Genomic DNA, 19,778 nt, shown 5'->3' on the forward strand with positions numbered 1-19,778 from the left:
GTGCGTGGAGCGCCACAGGCAGGACACTTTATTTGACAAAGATAACTAATATCCTGCATTTCATTCATTCGGAACCTTTTGCCAGCTGCTCTATTCTTTCCACGATGTCTAAATACGACATATAATTTGTGATATTTAGGCGATTCATTTCATTGCCTCGATGTATCCCCAGGCGACTCCTAATCCAAGCATGAGAAAAGGGGAAGACTCTGTAACGTTTGATCCTTTGAGCACAACTTTTTTTTAAAGGGTCTCTTCAGATGAGCTGAGAATTGTTGCGCTGCTTTTGGGATGTTGATCCCAGAGGGGTGGTGGTCGGTGAAACTGAGCTGTTCAATTGCTCGTTCGCTCCTGATGTCCTTGGTTTATGGAATGGAGGTTCGTCGGACATCCACACCCAGTGTAGTTTCTAAACGTTGCCCATGGAAGGAGGTGGTCTGCATTTGAGTCTGAGGCAAAACCCTAGGAACTCGCATTCAGCCTCCTCATTCGGATTGAACAGCTTAATTCTGTTTATAATGGAAAGAAACTGCAAGGGTGCAATAGCCAAGGCATTTTTAAATTTGCTGACTTACTGCTCCCTCTCGCTTAATTCGCTGGAGCTGGAATCTATCAGCTACAGTATCTGGAGTTTAAGAGCTGCAGATCCATCGCTATTAAAAATTCAGAAGTTTGGCAAACCGGCAACAGCAGCTACAGCATCACAGGGGTTACATTGAGAAGTGCAGTCACATCCCTGCAACTTATTCTATTTTTTTTCCCAGACTACTATTGACGCAAGTCTGCCTTGTTTATTTACCGTCAAAGAACCTGCCTTTCTGTATAATAAAAGGATGGGTTCAGGAACTTGCGTCTGTATGGTTTCACAGGGCTTTTTTTAGCACCACTAAGAAGCCTTCCGTTTCTCTGCCCTTTCTATTAGAAAGTGTCCTGTTTAACCCCCCTGTGACATTAACTACATGTTATCAAATTGAACCATCTGCAATATGCTCCTTCCGTTTCCACCTTTTAAGGCGAGGTTATTGACTGAAACGGGACCATAAAGACGGCTTACAGTGAACCTGTTTCGGTAAAGGGAATTTTCTGTCCATACCTGTAATGCATTTTTTCTGAATTTCCTTCTATACACTTGCCTGCCTCCAATATTACTCTAGGGATGACCATCGTTCTGCTGTTCTTTGGGGATATAAGTGCTGAGTTGTTCGGAATCTCTCGTGCTCGCCTGGTTGTTTCCGAATAGCCAAGTGACCTGAGGATCTTATCCTGCCAGTTCAGGGTGTCCAGCCTGACCACATGACTGGGCAGCTTGTTCCAGATTCCCACAGCCCTCTGGGTAAAGAAGATCCTAACTGTCCGAGCAGAGGCCTCAGAAGCAGATGGAAATCATTAGGTTTTGTTTGTAGGCAGCAAGAATTTGTTTTTATATAAACAATTAAGAGCTCTTGAGCATGAACACTTATTCAAGCTTCACATATTCCCAAAAACTGGAGAGCCCCTTTCGGAATGTGAACTTCTGTCCTGAATGTGTTGGCTGCTACAGCAGTAGGGAGGCCCGACAGAATGTCCTTATAACTGTCAAGTGTGTCTGTCAGGAAAGATGGATAAGATCTACACAAAGATTAGATCATTTCTGTGACATTTACTTAGTGGATCTGAGAATATTGCTTGGAAGAGGGCATCTAAATATTAATCATCTTAATTCTCATTTTTGCTTCGTATATCAGGGTTTTATTCTAATTGCCTTGATGTTTTTTTCTTATTTATAAGTGGAAGACCTGGTGGCCAGCTCTCATCTTTCATTTTGTCTTTGTTAACTTAGGTGATGTTCGATGTTTGGCTTTTTTTTTATTATTACCCTGCCAGCATTTTAGGGCTAAACGCTTCCTATTTTTTTTATTTTTATCTTCGTCCCCGTTAGGTTGGAAGAATCACTGAAGAGCGTCTTTTCCGGCCGAATCCAGATTCGAAGAGATTTTCTGAATCTGGAAAGGCAGCTGAAAGAGAATGAGCTGAAAACCTATTACAGAGAGCAGTGTCACCAGCAAATTCAGCTGCTCTGCTCATATGACAAAGCTGAGAAGGTGAGATTCCATAATGCATGCATGGGATGTGGACTACAATAGAGTGGGTAATGTTACAGGGATAATGATATAATATGTATATTAGCTGACTGTACATTATCCCTGTAATGCGTAACCACTTTACACAATGGGTTTAGTCTGTCTACAGTACTCCAGGCTTTTTAGAGACCTGTTTAGTCATCTGTCTCACTTCATTGCCGGAGAAGTGTGGTTAGAATATTTAACAGACTTAATGACACAATTATTTACCAGCTGCCCCCCAAGTCCAGTTTCAGATGGTGGTTCACTCTATTGCTTTTTGGTTGAGCATGTCATTCATTTGTTTTGGAGACTCAATCAGTTTTCTAGGTGGAAATGATCTTGGCAAAGCCTTGCCTCAAGCAGGCGAGAGCCGATCTGATAAGGGAAATGTTTTGCAACCCTGCTTATTTTCCGAGCAGTGCAGGAATTTTTGGAGGAGCAGAGAAAATCTTAAGGATTTGTCGTCAAAGATGGACCAAGTCTGTGCGAGAAAGTGGTCATTCTGGAGTGGACTATACAATTCCCATTCGTGTTGCCACACCTCAGAGACTTGTTGCTTTGCAACTTGCATGAGACTGTGTGCGTGTCGATCGTAAATCCTGTGGAAATTTTCATAATTTCCAATGGACTCGTGGATTGACATGCAAATTTACCCTTATTTCCATAAGCTTGCCAGGCAGATTTTTTTTGGAGGTAGGAAGTATCAGAGAGGTGTGCTTTAAATAAGTGTGCAAGATTGATGTTTGCTGTTTAATTTAAACTGCAAACTAATTTGTTCAATGACTTTGTTAATTAGCAAATGGAATCCATCCTGACCGTTGCAGGATGAGTGTTTCGCTCTGAAACATGCTGTGTTGTAGTATGTAATTAACTGTGCACCACAGCTAAACCACAGCCCTGTTAGGAATCGTGTTACACTTCTTCTGTGAGCCTTCAAAAATCGACTTTTGAGATGGTGATGGTTATTTTGTAGCATTTCCATTGAATGCAAATGATGTCCACCTGTCAGCATTTGTACTGTAATTACAGAGGTGGGTGATTTGTAAACTGTTGCAAAGTGTTTGATCTTTCATCACAGGTTTTGAGTTATTTATGACTGTTTTCAGCTCTATGATCCCTTTTTTTATTTGTTGTCACAAATATAACAGTGGTACAGTGACAACAACATTGCTGTGTATGCATTGGCCCTTTTTTTTTACAAAAAAACGTATTAGTTTGGATCTGTTTCAAGAGTGGATTTTCTGATGCACGTTCATTCTAGACTCTGTCTCGCAGCACTGCAAGAGGGGAGCTCCCTTTAGAATAAATAGCTTTGTTCTCCTGTAAAACACTGAAGTGATTTATCGGTCTTTCAAGACTGTTTTGTGGTTCTGTAAACTCAGCTATACCGCGCATCTTTAAAGCAAAGGCAAGGAAGCTAAATGTAAGGGTTTATTTTTGATGTTTAAAGAAACTTTTTAGATGAGGCATAATTCATGCACACTTTCACCCCCCAGTTGCTTTTAGGGTTGGAAAGATGAGATTCCTGCAGCATCCAACGATTTACTGCTGAATCCATAGTTACTGTCATGGCTGTTTCATGGCCTATAGGGAAAAACCATCAGTCTAAAAGATCATTTCTGTAGTGTTTATTTTAACCAATTCCATTTTTCTCTTCAAATTATTTTTCTTTTTGCCTGTTTCTTGTTCTTCCTTGCTTCGTCTCATGCTGTCTGCACATAGTCCGAGTGAGTTTGAACGTGCAGGTGTCTCCCGCGTATAGGGCCCGAAGCCTACAGCCAACGTGTCCACTTCCTTCCTAGGCGACCTGCAAACATGAGCGCCGGATGGCGTCCCTGCAGACCCAGCGTTTGCACCTCCAGAGGCGCCTGCAGGAGGCGGAGAGGCGCTTCGAGGAGAACGCCAGCTGGCTCCACCGCGTCGAAAACGAGATGAAAATATTCGACCACGACGGGCAGGTGCCCAAGGTGGGAACGGACCGAAATTCGAAGGCGCCTGTGGCTTGGTGAAGGAGCGATCTGAAGCGGAGCCTGCAACTCCTGGCTTGCTCCAACAACGCACTGTTAACCAAGCAGCTCTCGCTGCTCGGAGTTTGTTGTATAGCAGAAATTGTTTTGTTCTTTTAGACGCCTGCAGTTTACTCGTAACTTAATCTCGCAAGAGCAAGAACGAGGCACAGAGTACTGAATGTGGAAAGTTACTATTTTAAAGATTTCCCCTGGTCGCACATAAGGCACCTTTATGTGTCTGTTCTGCCCTTCCTTTTCCTTCAATTAACAAACCACCCCGTCAGGCAAGTCTTTATTTTGTTGTGCTGTGGAGGTCTTAATGAGCGAAATCGGTGGTCTTCGCTTGTCTCTCACACAGCTAGTTACCTGGAGCAATTTTTAGTTACTCCTTCTGAGAAAAGTCACACTGAACGGTGACGCACATCCTCCTGGCTTTTCTTTCTCGGTACTGTGTTTCTGGGTTTTCTACGTCAGCTCCGCTGCTCAGAAAAGACCTTTAAATAGCAGCATGAAGGACCGGTTAGCTTCGGAGTCTGCCGTCTCGCAAAGGGCCATCACAAGGAAAAGTTCACCTTCTTTTCTTTTTTTTCCCTTTCATTTGTGTTGTTCGACCCAGGTTCTCCAGAAAGATCTGCAGTGTCACCGGCTGCAACTGGAGGTTTTAGATCTGCAGCAGCATATTGAGCACATGACACACCTCATCAGCCTTCAGGACCAAGAAAACAAGCAAACAAAAAAGTGAGCCCAGTTTCCTTTAGCTTGTGCGTCCATTAGCTGCTGCTACTTCCAGAACCGTTTTGATGCTGTAAATTAAAGGAGAACTGCCGTCCCCGTTTCGGACCGGTTATTAAATCTCGGTAAAAAATGACTTGACAGTATTGCGGAATTTGAATATCCGGAATTAAGAGCAAAGTCGGGAACTTTGTGAAAGTAGTATTGGCTGGTCTCCATGTTGTTGCAAACCACTGGTCTTGCCACAGACGAAAGCAAGAGTTTGTATGAATTCTGACTGGCCCTTCCTGCTCACTAGTCACTGTAATGACTGATGTACGAGCGAATAAGCGGAGGTTGTGCAGCAGGTGTTTCACTGCAGGAATGTTCCAATGTGATCTGCTAGGTTAACAAGTAGCAAATGTCGGCAAAAAGATTTGAAATGCACTCATCGATGACGATTCTTGCTAACTCCGAAATATAAAAATCGTGTCTAAAACGTGCCGGTTAAGGGAGCAGGGGTTGGACCGGATGCAGTGTGGAGCAGCAGTTATGGTTCTGCACTCGTAACTGGAACCATGTGGGTCCACTGCGGTTGTCCTGTTGATCCTAGCTGTGTAGGATTCTAGCCGTACAGCACCTAGCTGTGTAAATGGGTACCAGTGTCTCGTTGTTTAAAAAAAACCTCAGCCAAATAAATAGGCACATAGACATAGAACACGGTAAGCCATCTGCAAATGCAATCTTTCCTCCACGCAACCCTGTCCTGGATAGGCTGTGAAACTGAGCCATAGGTGATGTCATAAACAGAGTGGTAATTCCACTGACGGGCCAAAATTGAAGTTCTGCTGTGTTCGACCAGCTTCGCGTTGCAAAGCAGGTTCGTCTGTAACCCCCCCCCCCCCCCCCCCCCAACCCGGATCCTTTCAGGATACTGCACGTCCTGCTGCCGGCGTTCCGGCGGCAGTTCCTGGCCCTGCGGGAGGCGGGGCTGGCGGGCCCGGCGGGCGAGGCGGAGTTCCGGGAGCTGGAGCAGCTGGTGCAGCGGGAGAAGGGGGTGGCGTGGGCCGACCAGTCCGTGGCCGAGGAGCCGGGGCGCGGGGCCCCCAGCCAGGAGGAGCTGGCCTCCGTGCTGTCCTTCTCGCACCTCGCCTGCCACCAGAACACACCTTGCAGTAAGTGACGAGCCGGCGGCGGCGGCCCACCCCGATCCCGAGTCTCCTTGTCTGTGGGCAGCAGACAGTAGCGGCTGGGTCCGATCTGTCCTGGGCTTTAAGATGCATCCGTCAGTTGTGGGATCTGTTGCACCCACAGCAGGCTGAACTCCTGCCTTCCGTTTCTGTGTGTCAGCTGGCCTCTCAGCAGTACCTCATTCTGGATGCCTGTAATCCCTGTAATGTGATGATCGCCCTCCGTTCTCAATCCCCTCCGCCCCCCCCTCCGGTAGCTCTTGAGAAAATGTCCAGGTTTCAGTTGTACGCTGGCGAGCAATGCGGCCATCTGAGGTTCTCCAGTTTCGTTTCTCAGTGTTGCACCGTTGTGGGGAACAAACAGCATGGTTCATTTTCCTTGCTCTCGTTCTGTCCCACATCTACCAGGAATAAACATTCCTCTGGAACGCTGACGTGTTCGATGTTTGCCTGGGAACCAGAGGAAGGAAGTAGAACATTTGGGCCATCTCTCTGATCGCCCTAGTGCAGACGTTTGTACTTGACGTAAAATCTAAAAAGCCCAGAGATATTTGTGAGCTCCAAGGACATACTGGCTCATTTTTCTCATTAAGTCAGCTGTGGGTTTGGATTCCACTTGTCTCTTGAACTGTATACGCCCCAGTGAAAGCCAGAAATTGAAACTGTTAACCATCCAAGATTTAACTTTTTTTTTGTACATCCTACGCAATTTGAGTTGTATCGATACTGCAGATTGCCTTTAGGCCTGTGTGATCTCAGAATCCATTTTGTTAATTGCAACTTTTCCTTTCTGCAGGCTCCGAGAAACCTAAGAGGAAAAGCTTCCAAAGCACAGCACCGGAAGCCACGATAAAAGGTTCACCTGCAAAGTCTCAAGAAGGTGAGCGATTTCTCTTTTTTTCTCTTGGGTTTATCGGATTTTCGTGACTGCCGCCGCTTCGACTTTGTGTACAGCAGTCCATGGGCAGTGAAGTGTAGTCTCAGGTGCGTAACATCTAGGGCTGAATAAAATATTTCTCCAAGAAGGCAGTTTTCCGTCAGCCTGCAATTAAGTCATTTTTCACTAAGACATAAAGAATTAAGTTATTCCAGTTTGGGTCACTAGACTGGAGGTACAGACACATTAATTGTGAATTCCTTGCAATGGAAGAGGTTGTTCCTGGGGGGATCACTACTGCATTGTGTGTCATTTTCAGCCACGTTCACATTGAGCTTCTGTGTGTGTACAAATACACACATGCAACACTTTTTTTTTTCCCCCCCCCATAGTTTTCTTTGAAGCAATAATCAAGGCTGCCCGTTTTATAACGGGGAAGCTTCTTGCTTTGAGAGTTTCATTGCTGTAGCGGTAAGCGCACTTCTGTTAGCGTCTGTCTGCGGAAGACTTTACTTCCAGGAATGAATTGACCTGGCTGTTTCCAGGATTTCACTGCTGGTTCTTGGTACCATTACACTGAAAGGGCTGACCAGGAGTCAGCTAAAGTGTGTGTGTGGAGACATTGAGCAGAAGCTAAAGTGAGTCGACAGGAGAGCTGGTTCCTGGTTAGATTATTTTTTTTGCCACCATCGGTAACAGGCTTCCTCTGAAAAACCTCTTCTCGGACCCAGGCTCTCCTGACGCGCTGAAGCCCACAGGGCCCCAGCATGACTGCAATCAGAGTGCACTCCAAGGGCAGCACTTTTTTTATTTCATGTAATAGACTTTGATCTGCCCTCCCATTGCAGTATTGTTTGTGTGAGCTTGTCAATCTCCATTTCACTACATAGTGACCACACGTTTACGTTAGTAGGCAGAGTGATAGACTGCTTTACTTCTGGAAGAAATCCGCTTTTTTTATGAACCTGTGCTTCTTTGCATTATCCTGGATTTTTGTTGGCGTCTTTGTCTACTTCTGATGCACTGCGTCAGATTGTAATTGTTTCAAGATGAGTTTTTTCCCCCCCCACAAAAAAAACGTGCCTTTCCCACCATGTGTTAAATGAAACACACACCACCTGCTCCGCAGTGGACATCATTACGGCTTGTTTAGAAATCCATATTTCATGGGCAGGTTTAGTTTTTCCTCCCTCAAGGGTGTTCCTGCAGAGCTTTGCGTTCATAAGGGCTGAATTCTCACTGCAGGTCTTGTTTTTGAGTGAGCCCCTTTTGCTCGGGAGGCGAAGGTGACAGGGAAACAGAAAGTTCCGTTTCATTTTGTCAGGAGTCTTTTCAGTCGCCTTCGTTGAGGGATGATCAGTGGTAAGCAGAAATAATTCACGTGGACATGAAAACATTGGAAAAAGAAGTGTGATGGATCATTTCGTGTTTTTACAGTTTTCAAAACCCTCATTCCCTGTTGAGCTCAGTAACTGCTCTGTGCTAAAATGAAGGTACCGAGTACGTTTTAGAATTTCCACCCTGTGTTGCCTCATTTTGGTGTCTGATTTTGTACCAATAAATACGATTTCTCAAGATGATCGTGCGCCGAAGGGATTTTGTGATGATCTCAGTGTCTGAATCGGTGCCTCTGTGTTCACGCTAGCTTCCCCATAGATGGGGGAAGATTAAGTTCACAAACCAGTGCTTTGTAGGGCTCAAAGCTTGTTGCAGTTTCTAAAGCATTGAGCATGCTGAGAGTGCAATGCTTCGTGCTGGACTGCATGTGAGCCTTTACAAGCAAGTGCTGGTAATCTCTTTCGCTGCCTGGCCTGCTGGAGCGATCAAGGCGAAGTGCCTTTTCCCCAGACAGAACAGCAGTGAATGGTTGGGCGTTTGAGGGCCTGAACCCTAAGAAATTCCTGCTTTTTCCCCTGAATTAACTTTGATTTCCTTGCAGTAACACGAGGTGTGAAAAGTGGGGTTTGCTGAGCTTAATGAGCACAGACTGTGTCCCCATTATAAGGAGACTCATGCCGTGAAAGCAAGTCTGTTTCTCATTGATACACAGTTATCTCAGGATGCTGTATCTTTTCTCCTTTCTTGCACCTGTTTGTTGGTGCTGCCATCTGTAAACAGCTCCCACTTAATATTTTTAATGATCTGCACTCGATTACTAAAACAATCATTAGCATTAGTGTGCCACGCTGTGAAAGGAAAGATCTGAATTGAGTAGTGATGGATGGATGGAGATTCTTTAGGATAATTTTGGAAAACCTTTAATATACAATGCAATGGATAAAAAAAAATCAAGCAGAGTTTTCTCTGTTCTTTTAGATACACGTGTACCTTTTGTTTTGAAGCCTAGTTTGATAATTGTATTATCTCTAGACCACCTTGGAGCTCTGATTAACATGCTGAGCTGAACAGAGACAAAGATATATTTTCCATATCAGTTGTACAAGCACAGCAGTCTATTGTACGTCATACACAATTAGGCGCAAAGCAGCCAATCCCCTTGGAGGATTTGAGTGTATCTGTTTGGAATAATGGGGTTGGATTTCATTTCTTGCCAGCAGCGCTCCTACATCAGCGTGTTGGAAAGGGCTCGCTTCAGAGCTCCGTCTTGATGGGTACGTGATTGCAAGGGACACAGTGCTTGACTCCTTTGCAAACCGCAGGTGTCCGTTATCTCGGGGTTGAGTGCCCCAGCTTGGAAATTGAATTGAGCCCGATAACTTTATCTCCTGTTACCAATAATCCTAATGGCCGAAAAATGCAGGTTTTTTTTTTTTGCATTCGTGTCTTTTCTACAAAGTATATTTAACAAGATGCGGACACCAGGGACGACATGGTTTATATTGATCGCGATGAGTAAGCCAGATACCTTTTGAATCCTTAGGGAGGTAGGCGGGGCACAGGACTCTGTTCAGCATTACACAACAGGTTTGCTATATTTAGGTTTCATAAAGGAAGTGGAGCGTCTTCAGTGTTTATAGAGCTTATAGACTGGGCACGTTTTTTTAACTGCTGTGTTTAAGACCCTGAATGCCTAAGGAAATGTTTATGATCCTCTTGTTTTCACCAAAACTGATGTTACAAGTCCCTGCAGCTTTCGGCACGCACATATTCCTCTGTAAACGCCAATAAAAGCAGGTTGCGCTGAAGAGCTTTACAGTTGAGTTCTGCCTCGGGAAGGACATAAGATAAATGCCCTTCATTGTGGTTAAACAGTCAACTTTGTAATCTAAACTGTGGCTTCAATAACAGCGAAGTAGTTTCACAAATATTTCTCTGAAACCCCACAGAGAGCTGCTGAGGGCAAGCAACAGAACTCCAAACAATCCTGTGGTGGATGACTGGAAATTGCTTGCAATAGTATATACATAAGTCTACATACAGTGACTCCTCAGGTTGTCTACGAATCCACTGTCTGTTTGTAGATTTTAAATTGAAAGTCAAAAATGGTTTGCACTGTACGCGTATGACTGTCGTGGATGTCTGTCTACATCGCTGCCCTTAACACATCGATTTTATATATTCCATGTGTGCTTTTCCCACAGCATGGCTCAAAAAGGGCTGTCTGGATGTATGTGTGAATGGTAAAGAGGCCAAACTGCATGGCCCTTTCATTATAAACCCCCTTTTTTGTGTGTGTGAGCCTCTTGAGCTAGAGTAGCAGAAGTGAGAAGCAAAATGTGTGCCTTCAATACAGTACAGAAGACCACCCTGACCTTTTAAAGAGCTTGCAGCACCCTTTCTGGCGTACTCAGGAAAGCTCGAAACTCAGTGTGCCTGACTTGTATCGCAGAGCCCTCAGTGCTACTTGTTCTGTCACACTTGATGATGAAGCAGTCCTTGTTCCTGCTGCTTCCTCGCAAGACAAGAGCCGTGTGGAATCGCATTAGACAGTTTTCCATTCTTAAAAAAAAAAAACCACAGGTACCCCCAGAAATGTTTATTGAAAAGCACCATATTAATATTTGATTAAACTTCAGCAGTGCAATAGAAGCATCACCCAGTAGACCTATTTTTAATTTAGCACTGTTTCCAGAAATACCCCCTCATGCATGCATTAATGTGCCCGAAAAGGAGGAGAGGAGAAAAAACTCCCATGCTGCTATTTCATTCCCATATCTCAATTAGAACAAATCTCATTCATCAATGTCTCTTTGTCATGAACCCTTCCATGTGGGCTGTGACTCATGTTTGCTAAATATTACATTTTGCTTTTCACATTAACTTATAGATCCATAAATCTTTTTTTTTTTCTTACAGTAGTATAAGCGGGATTTTGATGAATTAGTTCCTATGTCTGAAAGTCTGTACTGGAGGCTAAAAATGGAAACTTAATGGTCAATTAGGCTACAAAATCCCCAAAACCGTAATACTGGATTGAAGGTGAACTGCATATGAAAAATCCTGAATGGAAAGCCGAGTATTAAACATTTATATTCATACGATTCTGAATTTCAGTACCTTTATACTCACAAGACTTCGGCTTCCTTTGCTTTTTAATGCTGATTTATTCAGTTTTGTTTTTAACCTGGAAATTGGCCTAAATGCAGCCTAAATCATTTATTTGCTTCACATCGGGGATTTATGAAAAAAGCATCTGAAGCCATACATCAGCATTAAGAGAGAAATATTTACTTTTTGAGGTTCAAGTTAAAGGGAATAGCAGAGGGTTGAAGGATGGTGGCTGTTTGCTTCAAACCTTGTGCAAGTGTGACGGTGTTGGGTTCATGCTAGATGAGATAAAAACTATGGAGTCTCGCTGTTTGATGACAATAGACTAAAGACCAAACTTTAGAGAGGGAAGTACAGAGCCCTGGGGCCCCAGCAGCTGCAGATCTTGTCCTGGTCCTGTAGTTACCTCCTGTGCCGTCTGGCTTCCATTTCTGCTGAGAACGTTGAGTCGTTTAAGCTTATTGAACCCTTATGTAAACCAATTGATTGATTTGTAACTGTTTTCTACACTCAGGACTAACACCACTCGACTTCCTGTGCAGCATTTTCCAAGAAATCTAGTGAGCGCACCAGTTTCGATTTGCTTTTAATTTGTCACTGCCCTGTATCTTTCTCAACAGCTCCCTTCAGTTAATGATGTGTCGCCACAGGTGGGAATCAGACACTCCCTCAAAGAAGAGCTTCTGCTGCTGCAGGGCATTAGTTGTTACATTCAGTCAGGTTATCCAAATGATAAACCCGAAAGAGAGAAAAGTTGAAACCCTCTCTCGGGCACACTTCTTGTCATGAGACTCGTTCTACTATTTAAGCACTGAAATGGCTTAAAAAAAGGACTTGACTAATGATTAATCGGCCTTAATGTAGAAGGCACAGGAGTACTCAAGTATGCGCAGGGTTTTACAAATTCAATTAAGATATTAAGCCTGGGTTACCTCTGTAACTGCTTGGTTTACCGTGGTCTGTGCTACACTGGGGAAAGGTGCAGAGAGGTGCAGGCTGTGTTAAGTTACAGATTTGGGTTAAAATCCCGTTCAATCTGATCCGATTGAGACCCGTCTTTTAGATGTTTTGCTTCATTGTTCCAAAAAGCATTCAACTGGAAGAGTAGCTAATAAGATCTCATCCATCCATTCAAATACGGGCATATGTACAGTTACTCACTGCTGTCAGGCCAAACGAAGAGTTTGCCCAGAGACTTGTGTTGGACATATGCTGCAGAGAATCCTTTCCCTTATTCCTCATTTCGGTGCAACAGTGGAATGGGGGGGGGAAGGGGGACAAGCAGTTTTGACAAACTCGCCTAAGACGAGAATGTTTCAACTGCCTGAATACATCCAACATCCATCCAGATGGTTCCCTCCTTGCTCAGGTGCGGTTGGTTTCTAGTCCCAGCGACAGCTGGTTTCTGCATGTATGTATCATTGGGGTTTGTAGAGTTTGGAAATGAAGATTAAAGTGAAGCTTTAAAAAATTTTAAAATTTGAATTGGTAAGGAACACCACACCTTTATAAACTTTCTATCCATTTTTGTCAAGGGCTGTATTTGATGAATCACTGCTTTGCGTTACTGAGAAGAGTGTGGGTCTTGGAAAGTTGTTGAAGCTCTGTGGATGAGTGTCCATAATGAGCTCTCGGTTCCATGAACCCAATTCCCAGGCAATGTTCAGTGCCATGGGACTAACATTGTCTTCTCACCCATTCTGTACAGCTGTGATTTATTGAGCACGTGACCAGGCTGGAATTAAAGCTGCCGTCTATTATGTTCTGGCTGATGTTTCGTCCAAAACATGAACACAACTGGGCAGGTTCCTGCAGACATCTCAGTAAGGTTCTTTGCTCAAGGATACAACTGCAGTCCTCCACCCAGGATCTGAACCCATAACCTTCCAATTCTGTCCTGCTCACCCCTCCACAGTGCTGGGCTTATGTACATGTTCACTGGCCAAGATATTCACCTCCACCCCTCGTCTAATGGTTAAATTCTCATAAATGGCAGACTAGAGGAGTACAAGACAGGCTTCTATCTCCTTCCAACAATGGTTGGAAGATCAGTTCCCAAATCTAAAGCCCAGTGGCTGTCATGGAAGTCCCTGGAGCTGGGATGCAGATATTCTAAACCCTGTGGGACAAACCATGTCCGATCCCTTCTTTCTCCTTGTTAAGGATGGATACAGTGGGGGGGTAAAGTTTTTGTCAGAGAGTGCGTATTGGGTATGTGCTGTGAGACACTTGGCGTGACCCGAAGATCTTGCCCTTTCTGTGAGAGGATCTCTCCTTGTCCCCAGTTCCTTCTGCCTCATTAGGCCTATCTTGTCGAGTGTTCACAGACTTGGATTATTCTCCCACCTGCTTTGTGGCTCGTGGTGGGAGGCTGATTTTTCAACAGCTCCAATTTGTGAAGGCAATGATTTTCACATCCATGTTCTTTACACTTTTCTGATTAGTTGCCAAGGCGCTTCTAAGGTCACTCTGTCGTACGCCGGTAGAGCCCGGTATCATGAAATGTTTTCTTGCTGTTGCCTTCACATTAGTTCATTGTAGTTTTCAGGTCTTAAAAGGTTTTTTTTTTTAGTTCAGCCAGAACAGCAGAAATCCGACATTAATTTCAAAACTTAAAATTGGTCAGCATGGGTCTAGCTTGTTGGCTTCATTATTTAGCCTTGTCTTGCAGTGCAGAATTTGAGTCTGGCTCGTTGAACAGCTACCAGTTTTATTTGATCAGTTATCTGCATTGACAGAAGCAATACTGTTTCGAACGGCTTTTAATAAGAAATGGATTGAGAAAGGCTAACGGAGTTGGGGAGTTTATATCAAGAGAGGGTGACTTTACCTTTGTAGCTTAAACAGATTTTTCTTTTGCAATCTGGTGATAGGTTCCTGTGTGGAAGCTAATGGCTAATTGATTTGTCACTTGTTAATGGCATGAGCTAAATGAAAAGCTGTTTAGCATTATGATTTACAAGGTATTGGTCATAAAAGAAGCATATGGGTGGTAGAGAGACTTCATGTTTTAATTGTGGGGGAAGGGGCTACAGGTCCTGACAACCACTCCAGCAAGAGGAACAACCAAAGAGCTCAGCAGAGTTGCTTATTGTTCTAACAAACGGCTTTTAATGGATCGAGTAGGGGTTTGTAGCCATTTCATTTGGAGTGTCTTTGATTCATTTGACCCGTCCTGCAGTAATGCAGTCTGGTATCTGAAAGCAGAAGGCCATTTTTCTTCTCCCCTTACCTGAGAACTCATAATCTTGGTGTCGGCCGCGTACTGCCGTGTTGTCCTCCATAGGAAAAATAATCTAATGGAGTTCTCAGTCTAAGGTAGTTGGTTTGCATCTGAACTAACTTAAATATCATGAGGTCTGGAAGTAAATTGTCCCCGTAAGATTCAAGCTTTAATTCGTTGAGATGAGTGAGATGGAGCTCAAACCTTTGATGTACAAGATCTGAGGACCCTGATCATGTACTGTGGGTTTTAGTGACAAGCCTCTCAAGATGGCTTTGAGCTCTTAACGATTCAGTTATACTTGGAAGACGCAGTGGGTTTTTCACCAAAATGATGCCACACTCCTTCCCAGGTGTGGGTTTGCTCCCAGGCGGCCCTGCCTGGGCACGGCTTACTGACGCTTCCCCGTGCTCTCCCCACAGAGGACGCCGCCCTGCGGACCAGGGGGGATGCCCGGGCCTCGGAGTGCCAGCAAGATGTTCTACGCAAGCCCGCCAGGAGGAAGCTGGCGGTGTCCCCTCTAGCACGGAGCTGTGCAGACAACAGCCAGCAGCAGCCCCGTGTCTCCACGCTGCAGGGCACCTTCTGTGCGGAGGGGGTGTTCCCTCTCCAGTACACCCCCGAAGTCTGCCGGACGGCGGAGCCCCCGGGCCACACCTGCGGGGACGCCGGTGCTCCCCCTGAGTCCGTCAACCTGACCTTTGACCTGTCGGAGGAATGTGAGCGCAGCAGCAACCTCACTGCCATCATATCCCCGGGCACAGGCAAACTGGATACAGTTCTAGGCTATGGCAAAAGCTCTTATCTGTCTGGGTGAGTGGGCTGTCTTTCACAATTTTAAATACCCAACAAACTATTTCAGTAAGGCCCAGTTGTTTACCCCTTCCTTTGACAGAATGAAGACCAAAACACCATTTTCTTGCGATTCAGGTGGAATCTTTCATATAAAAAAAAGCAGTCCTGCCTGCAAGCAGTTTGTCGTATCCTCAAATGTGCGCCATGCATTTTAATTTCTTACGCTCAAATTATGTTGTTCATTGCAGAGCACCCAAACAGCTTAATGTAATGTTTACTGCAGAACTGCCAGAAATATCCTTTCCTGCTTCCAATGAACTACCACAGTTACAGCTAAATAGATTATTTATGACAAGGGTTTTCCAGTTCACTGGAGCTGGATTGCATAATTAGCGCTGAGAGTACCGTTGTGCCCAACGTATAGAAAATGTTGCTCAAAGCAGCTGTAAGACACTCGCTTAACATTTCATATGTGGATTTCAATACTTTATTTTAACTTTATAGGATATGGATATTTTTATGCAGCCGATTCACAATACTACAGAGAGAGGGTCATAATTGCGTTGGGTGGAAATGCTGAGCGACCAATACTGTTCCTTTGCCTGTGCGTGGGTCCCGGGCTGTTGTCTGAGGAGATCGACGTGCGTCTTGGGGCGGGTCCTGATCAGCGCGAATGCCAACTTCCCGGCAAATGTGTTGTTGATCGCACAGTGGGGGCGAGCGTCACTAACTGCGCCGCGATTTCTTTCAGGCCCGGGGTTCCCCTGCCAGCCGGCGAGACGCTCGCCAGGCAGCCGAAACCATCGTACATGGCGATGACGTCGGCCGCCCAGGGGAAGCGAAAACTAAGCAGGTGAGCGCTTCTCCAGAGATCCAACGGCGCCGCAGAGTTTCGCCAGGTTGAATTAGTTCGGTCAGCATGGTTTAGGCTTGTGGGTGGAATTATTTGGCCTCGTCTTGCAGTGCAGAATTTGAGTCTGGGTAGTCGACCTGCTACCGATTTTTATCATCGATAGCTGCATTGACAGAAGCAATATTGTTTTGAGCAGCTTTTAATAAGAAATGGATTGAGAGAGGCTAATGGAGTTGGAGAGTCTATATCAAGAAAGGGTGACTTTACCTTTGTAGAGGGTTTTTTTTTTCTGCAAACTGGTCATGTGCTCCCATAAAGAAGCTAATGGCTAATTGATTTGTCACTTGTTAATGGTTCCTTTCAGCATGAGCTAAATGAAAAGCTGTTAAACATTGATTTACAAGGCATTGTGAAGGCTAGGCTCTGCTTTGTAAATTACATGAACCAAATAAATTGTGGTCACCAAAAAACTGTACGAGTTTTCCTTCTCTCCTGACCTCATATGCATCTGTTTAGGTTCTTTACCACAGCATGTGAGCATTCAGGATCATTTTTATAGTTGGGTTTCCTCCCAGTGACATTTGAAAAGAGTGTAAATCTTAAAATAAAAGTACCAATAAGCCCTTGGATGTTGATGTTTTGGATCTTTGTTCTGACTCTTGAGTGCACAAATAATCAGTCGTTACCCCCTGTAGTTCTGATCTTCTGTGCCCATTACGTTTCCACACCAGGATGGTTACATTGTCATGTTCAGAATTAGTACAGTCATATTCATGCCAATCCAACATAGGTTTCATCAGGCACAGTGTCATCTGCCGTAGGTAGGGTTTCATTTCTTTCATCCAGAATGAGCAATTAGTTCTCAGTGTTGAAACAGGATGCCTAGTTTTGAGCCAGTTATGATCAGACAATGTCTGGTTACTACAAAAAGTAAGAATTTTCAGCCAGTGCTCTGGATGATTTGGTGAAGTCTGTTACTCTTAAATGTGTCCTTCTAAAAGAGCCTTTACCTTCAGTTTGACTGTATTTTTTTTAGTTTGCACCATCCAGTTATCTTGTTTTCGAAAAGGGGGCTGACATTTTTATTTGAAGGCCTTGAGCGGTCTTATGCAGGAAACGGAACTGTCCCCTCATGAGTTGGTTGACATCTTTTTTTGGGGGGTGGGGTCTCTCCCAGCTTCAGTGTTCTGCGAGACGCCATCAAAGAAAACACACAAGGTCCCACTATAGCCAAGCGCTTGAGAAACGACTCCTTTCTGAGCAGCAAACCCATGCGAGTCCCCAGGCTTAAAGGTAAGATCTTGTATTTGTGCCCGAGGTGGTATGAGAGCATGAGCACTCCCTGAACCAGCCAGTCCCTCCCTGAACCCCGCAATTCACAAAAGAGCAGCATACGGTTTGCACAAAACAGTCTTAGAATCGCAACAACATTTACGTTTTTAATACCGTCCGACAAGCCCTTACTTCACTCCAAACCGGAAGAGTAACTGAAATTTGCACGTAGATCGTCCACATGACGGAAACAGCTGTAGTTGGCAGCCCTCGCGTAATCATTAAGGGTTTCTTCTGTCAGACCTCTAAAATGTCCAGTGGTGAGGAATGAAAGCTGTCAGCGCTGGAAGCACTAGCGGAATTGCCAGTCTTCCCAAAATGAGGACTCTTTTTTTCGTCCGCTGTTGTTTTTAGAATTTTGTGGGTCTGGTAATAACTTCTCCAGGGGATACGAAGGGGACACCACCTGTCAGCTGCTCCATCTGCAGAGTATCAACGAGTTTACAGCATTCAGCCAGGAGTGCAGCTTTCTCCAGCCTTTTCCCTCCTCCCCTTTCCTTTCTTACAAAGTATCCTAAGCGTTGTCTTTTTTTTTTTTACAAGTTTGGTCTGGAAAGCATTTTGTTGTTGGCTGAGAGACCTGGAGTCTTTCCAGTAGTAAAGGCTCCACTGATGGACTTTCTATTTTCGTCCCAAATTAAACTCCAGCCGTAGTAGCAACTTGATCCCCGCGCTCTGATTACTCTCTTTAAAGAGACCGGCCCTGTGTTTCTGTCACACCAGAAGCGGGAGTGGGTCTTAAATAGAAGATTGTTCAAAGAGCAAGTGCAAACCGGGGAGCTTCTGTCCTGTGCGCTGGAAGCAGGAGTCGCTTAACGTGCTCATGAAGAATCTAAAACCCAAACTGAAGTGTGGAAGTGCTGCGTTTAAACTCTCATTAATTGTGTTTTGAAAGAAGGGGCAGTGCGCTTTTCTGAGGAAAAATGACCAACCCTTCCTGGTGATCTTGGTGGTCTTCGACGTAGGGTGGTCCCACCACAGCCTCGGGTCATTCTGGCGCTCTCTTTCCTGCTACCGCCCCCTCCCTCCCCGTGCGCCCAATTTTTCAGCCTACGGCCCCCCCCACCCCCCTTCCCCCATAGTCCGATGAGCAGGAGCCGAAGACCTCCCGCGCACTCTTCGTGACCCCTCCACTCCCGAGACGAGCTCACCGCCGTCGTCCGGCCCGGCTCTTATTTTTCTCTCCCCACTCCTTCTCTGCTCCAGGCCCGGAGGAGCCGATGCCGGCGCGCCGCGTGGTGAGGAGCGTGTCGGAGGGCAACCTGAGCCTGGCTGGAGTCAAGAAGCAGCCGCGCAGGTTCATGGGAACCGCCAAGCTGTTTAAAAGAGCGAGCAAGCAGTCATGAAGGAGCCTGGGGTCCAGACCAGCATGGCCTCATGGTCTACTGGTTGACACCCCCTCCCCAACGAGAAAAAAAATGCTGTACAATTGTGTAACGGAAAGGACGGCTTGCTTCAGTGGGGAGGGGGTGGGGGAGTGTAAATATTTTTTTAAGAAAAAGTTTCTGTACATTTTCAGTATGTGTTTTTCTGTTGTTCTGTGTGTTAAATAACTACATCCGGCGATAAATAAATTTCTGCTTAGTGCTTTAAATCTGTTTTTTTATTCTTATTCTTTGTGGGGAGGGGAAAAAAAAACATTGTTTCACAGATGATTGTAAATGGTGCTACAGATCGGCATGTAAATCCTTCAGTTCAGCTTGGCTCCTCGTTGGAGTACCATCCTGCGGCTTGGAAGGTTTTGCTGACATCTTAGTGTTGCGGCTGGTTTATGACTTTCTTAAGAATTTCCCTCGCAGTACGTTGCTGTAAACAGTAGTAACTCTTGCAATAAGTGGAAAGTGATGTAGAACCAGGAAATGGACTGTAGGAATTTTGTTTTTAAGAAGGTGCTCGTTATTGCAAAGAAACAAACTGGTTGCCCGTTCTCTCTCAAACTTAGGAATGCTCGCTCTGTTTGATGCAGTGTGGGAGTCAATACTCACCTTATCAAGGGCGTTTTTACTTCTTGAATTGCACTGCTAATTCGGGCTGTTGGCAAAACCTTGGAATCGTATGAACTCGGCCTAAAGTCACGTAACACTTTATTCAATAAGAGCTGCGGCAATAAAATAATAGAAACACTTAAGTTTGAAGGACAAAGGAATGGGTTTTCACTAAAAGATGTCTAAAATGCTGAAGGTCAGTCAATGAACCTCAAAGGAACGTTCGCTCTGAAGTTGGGAAGATTTGTATTT

At 44.9% G+C, this 19,778-nt stretch overlaps 1 protein-coding gene across 1 annotated transcript in view; it reads left to right on the forward strand.

The window, feature by feature from the left end:
- Nucleotides 1-18,887, forward strand: part of kif18a (kinesin family member 18A) — a 34,388-nt gene extending 15,501 nt beyond the window's left edge. Inside the window, exons 10-18 of the mRNA XM_088935063.1 lie at nucleotides 1,919-2,081; nucleotides 3,905-4,069; nucleotides 4,728-4,849; nucleotides 5,753-5,997; nucleotides 6,809-6,892; nucleotides 14,984-15,374; nucleotides 16,108-16,209; nucleotides 17,387-17,502; nucleotides 18,748-18,887. Coding sequence (XP_088791189.1) covers nucleotides 1,919-2,081; nucleotides 3,905-4,069; nucleotides 4,728-4,849; nucleotides 5,753-5,997; nucleotides 6,809-6,892; nucleotides 14,984-15,374; nucleotides 16,108-16,209; nucleotides 17,387-17,502; nucleotides 18,748-18,887 — 1,528 coding nt within the window. The remainder of the gene's footprint in view (nucleotides 1-1,918; nucleotides 2,082-3,904; nucleotides 4,070-4,727; nucleotides 4,850-5,752; nucleotides 5,998-6,808; nucleotides 6,893-14,983; nucleotides 15,375-16,107; nucleotides 16,210-17,386; nucleotides 17,503-18,747) is intronic.
- Nucleotides 18,888-19,778: the final 891 nt, after the last annotated feature.

This window comes from Atractosteus spatula, chromosome 16, assembly GCF_055471065.1.
Source record: "Atractosteus spatula isolate fAtrSpa1 chromosome 16, fAtrSpa1.hap1, whole genome shotgun sequence".
NCBI lineage: Eukaryota > Metazoa > Chordata > Actinopteri > Semionotiformes > Lepisosteidae > Atractosteus > Atractosteus spatula.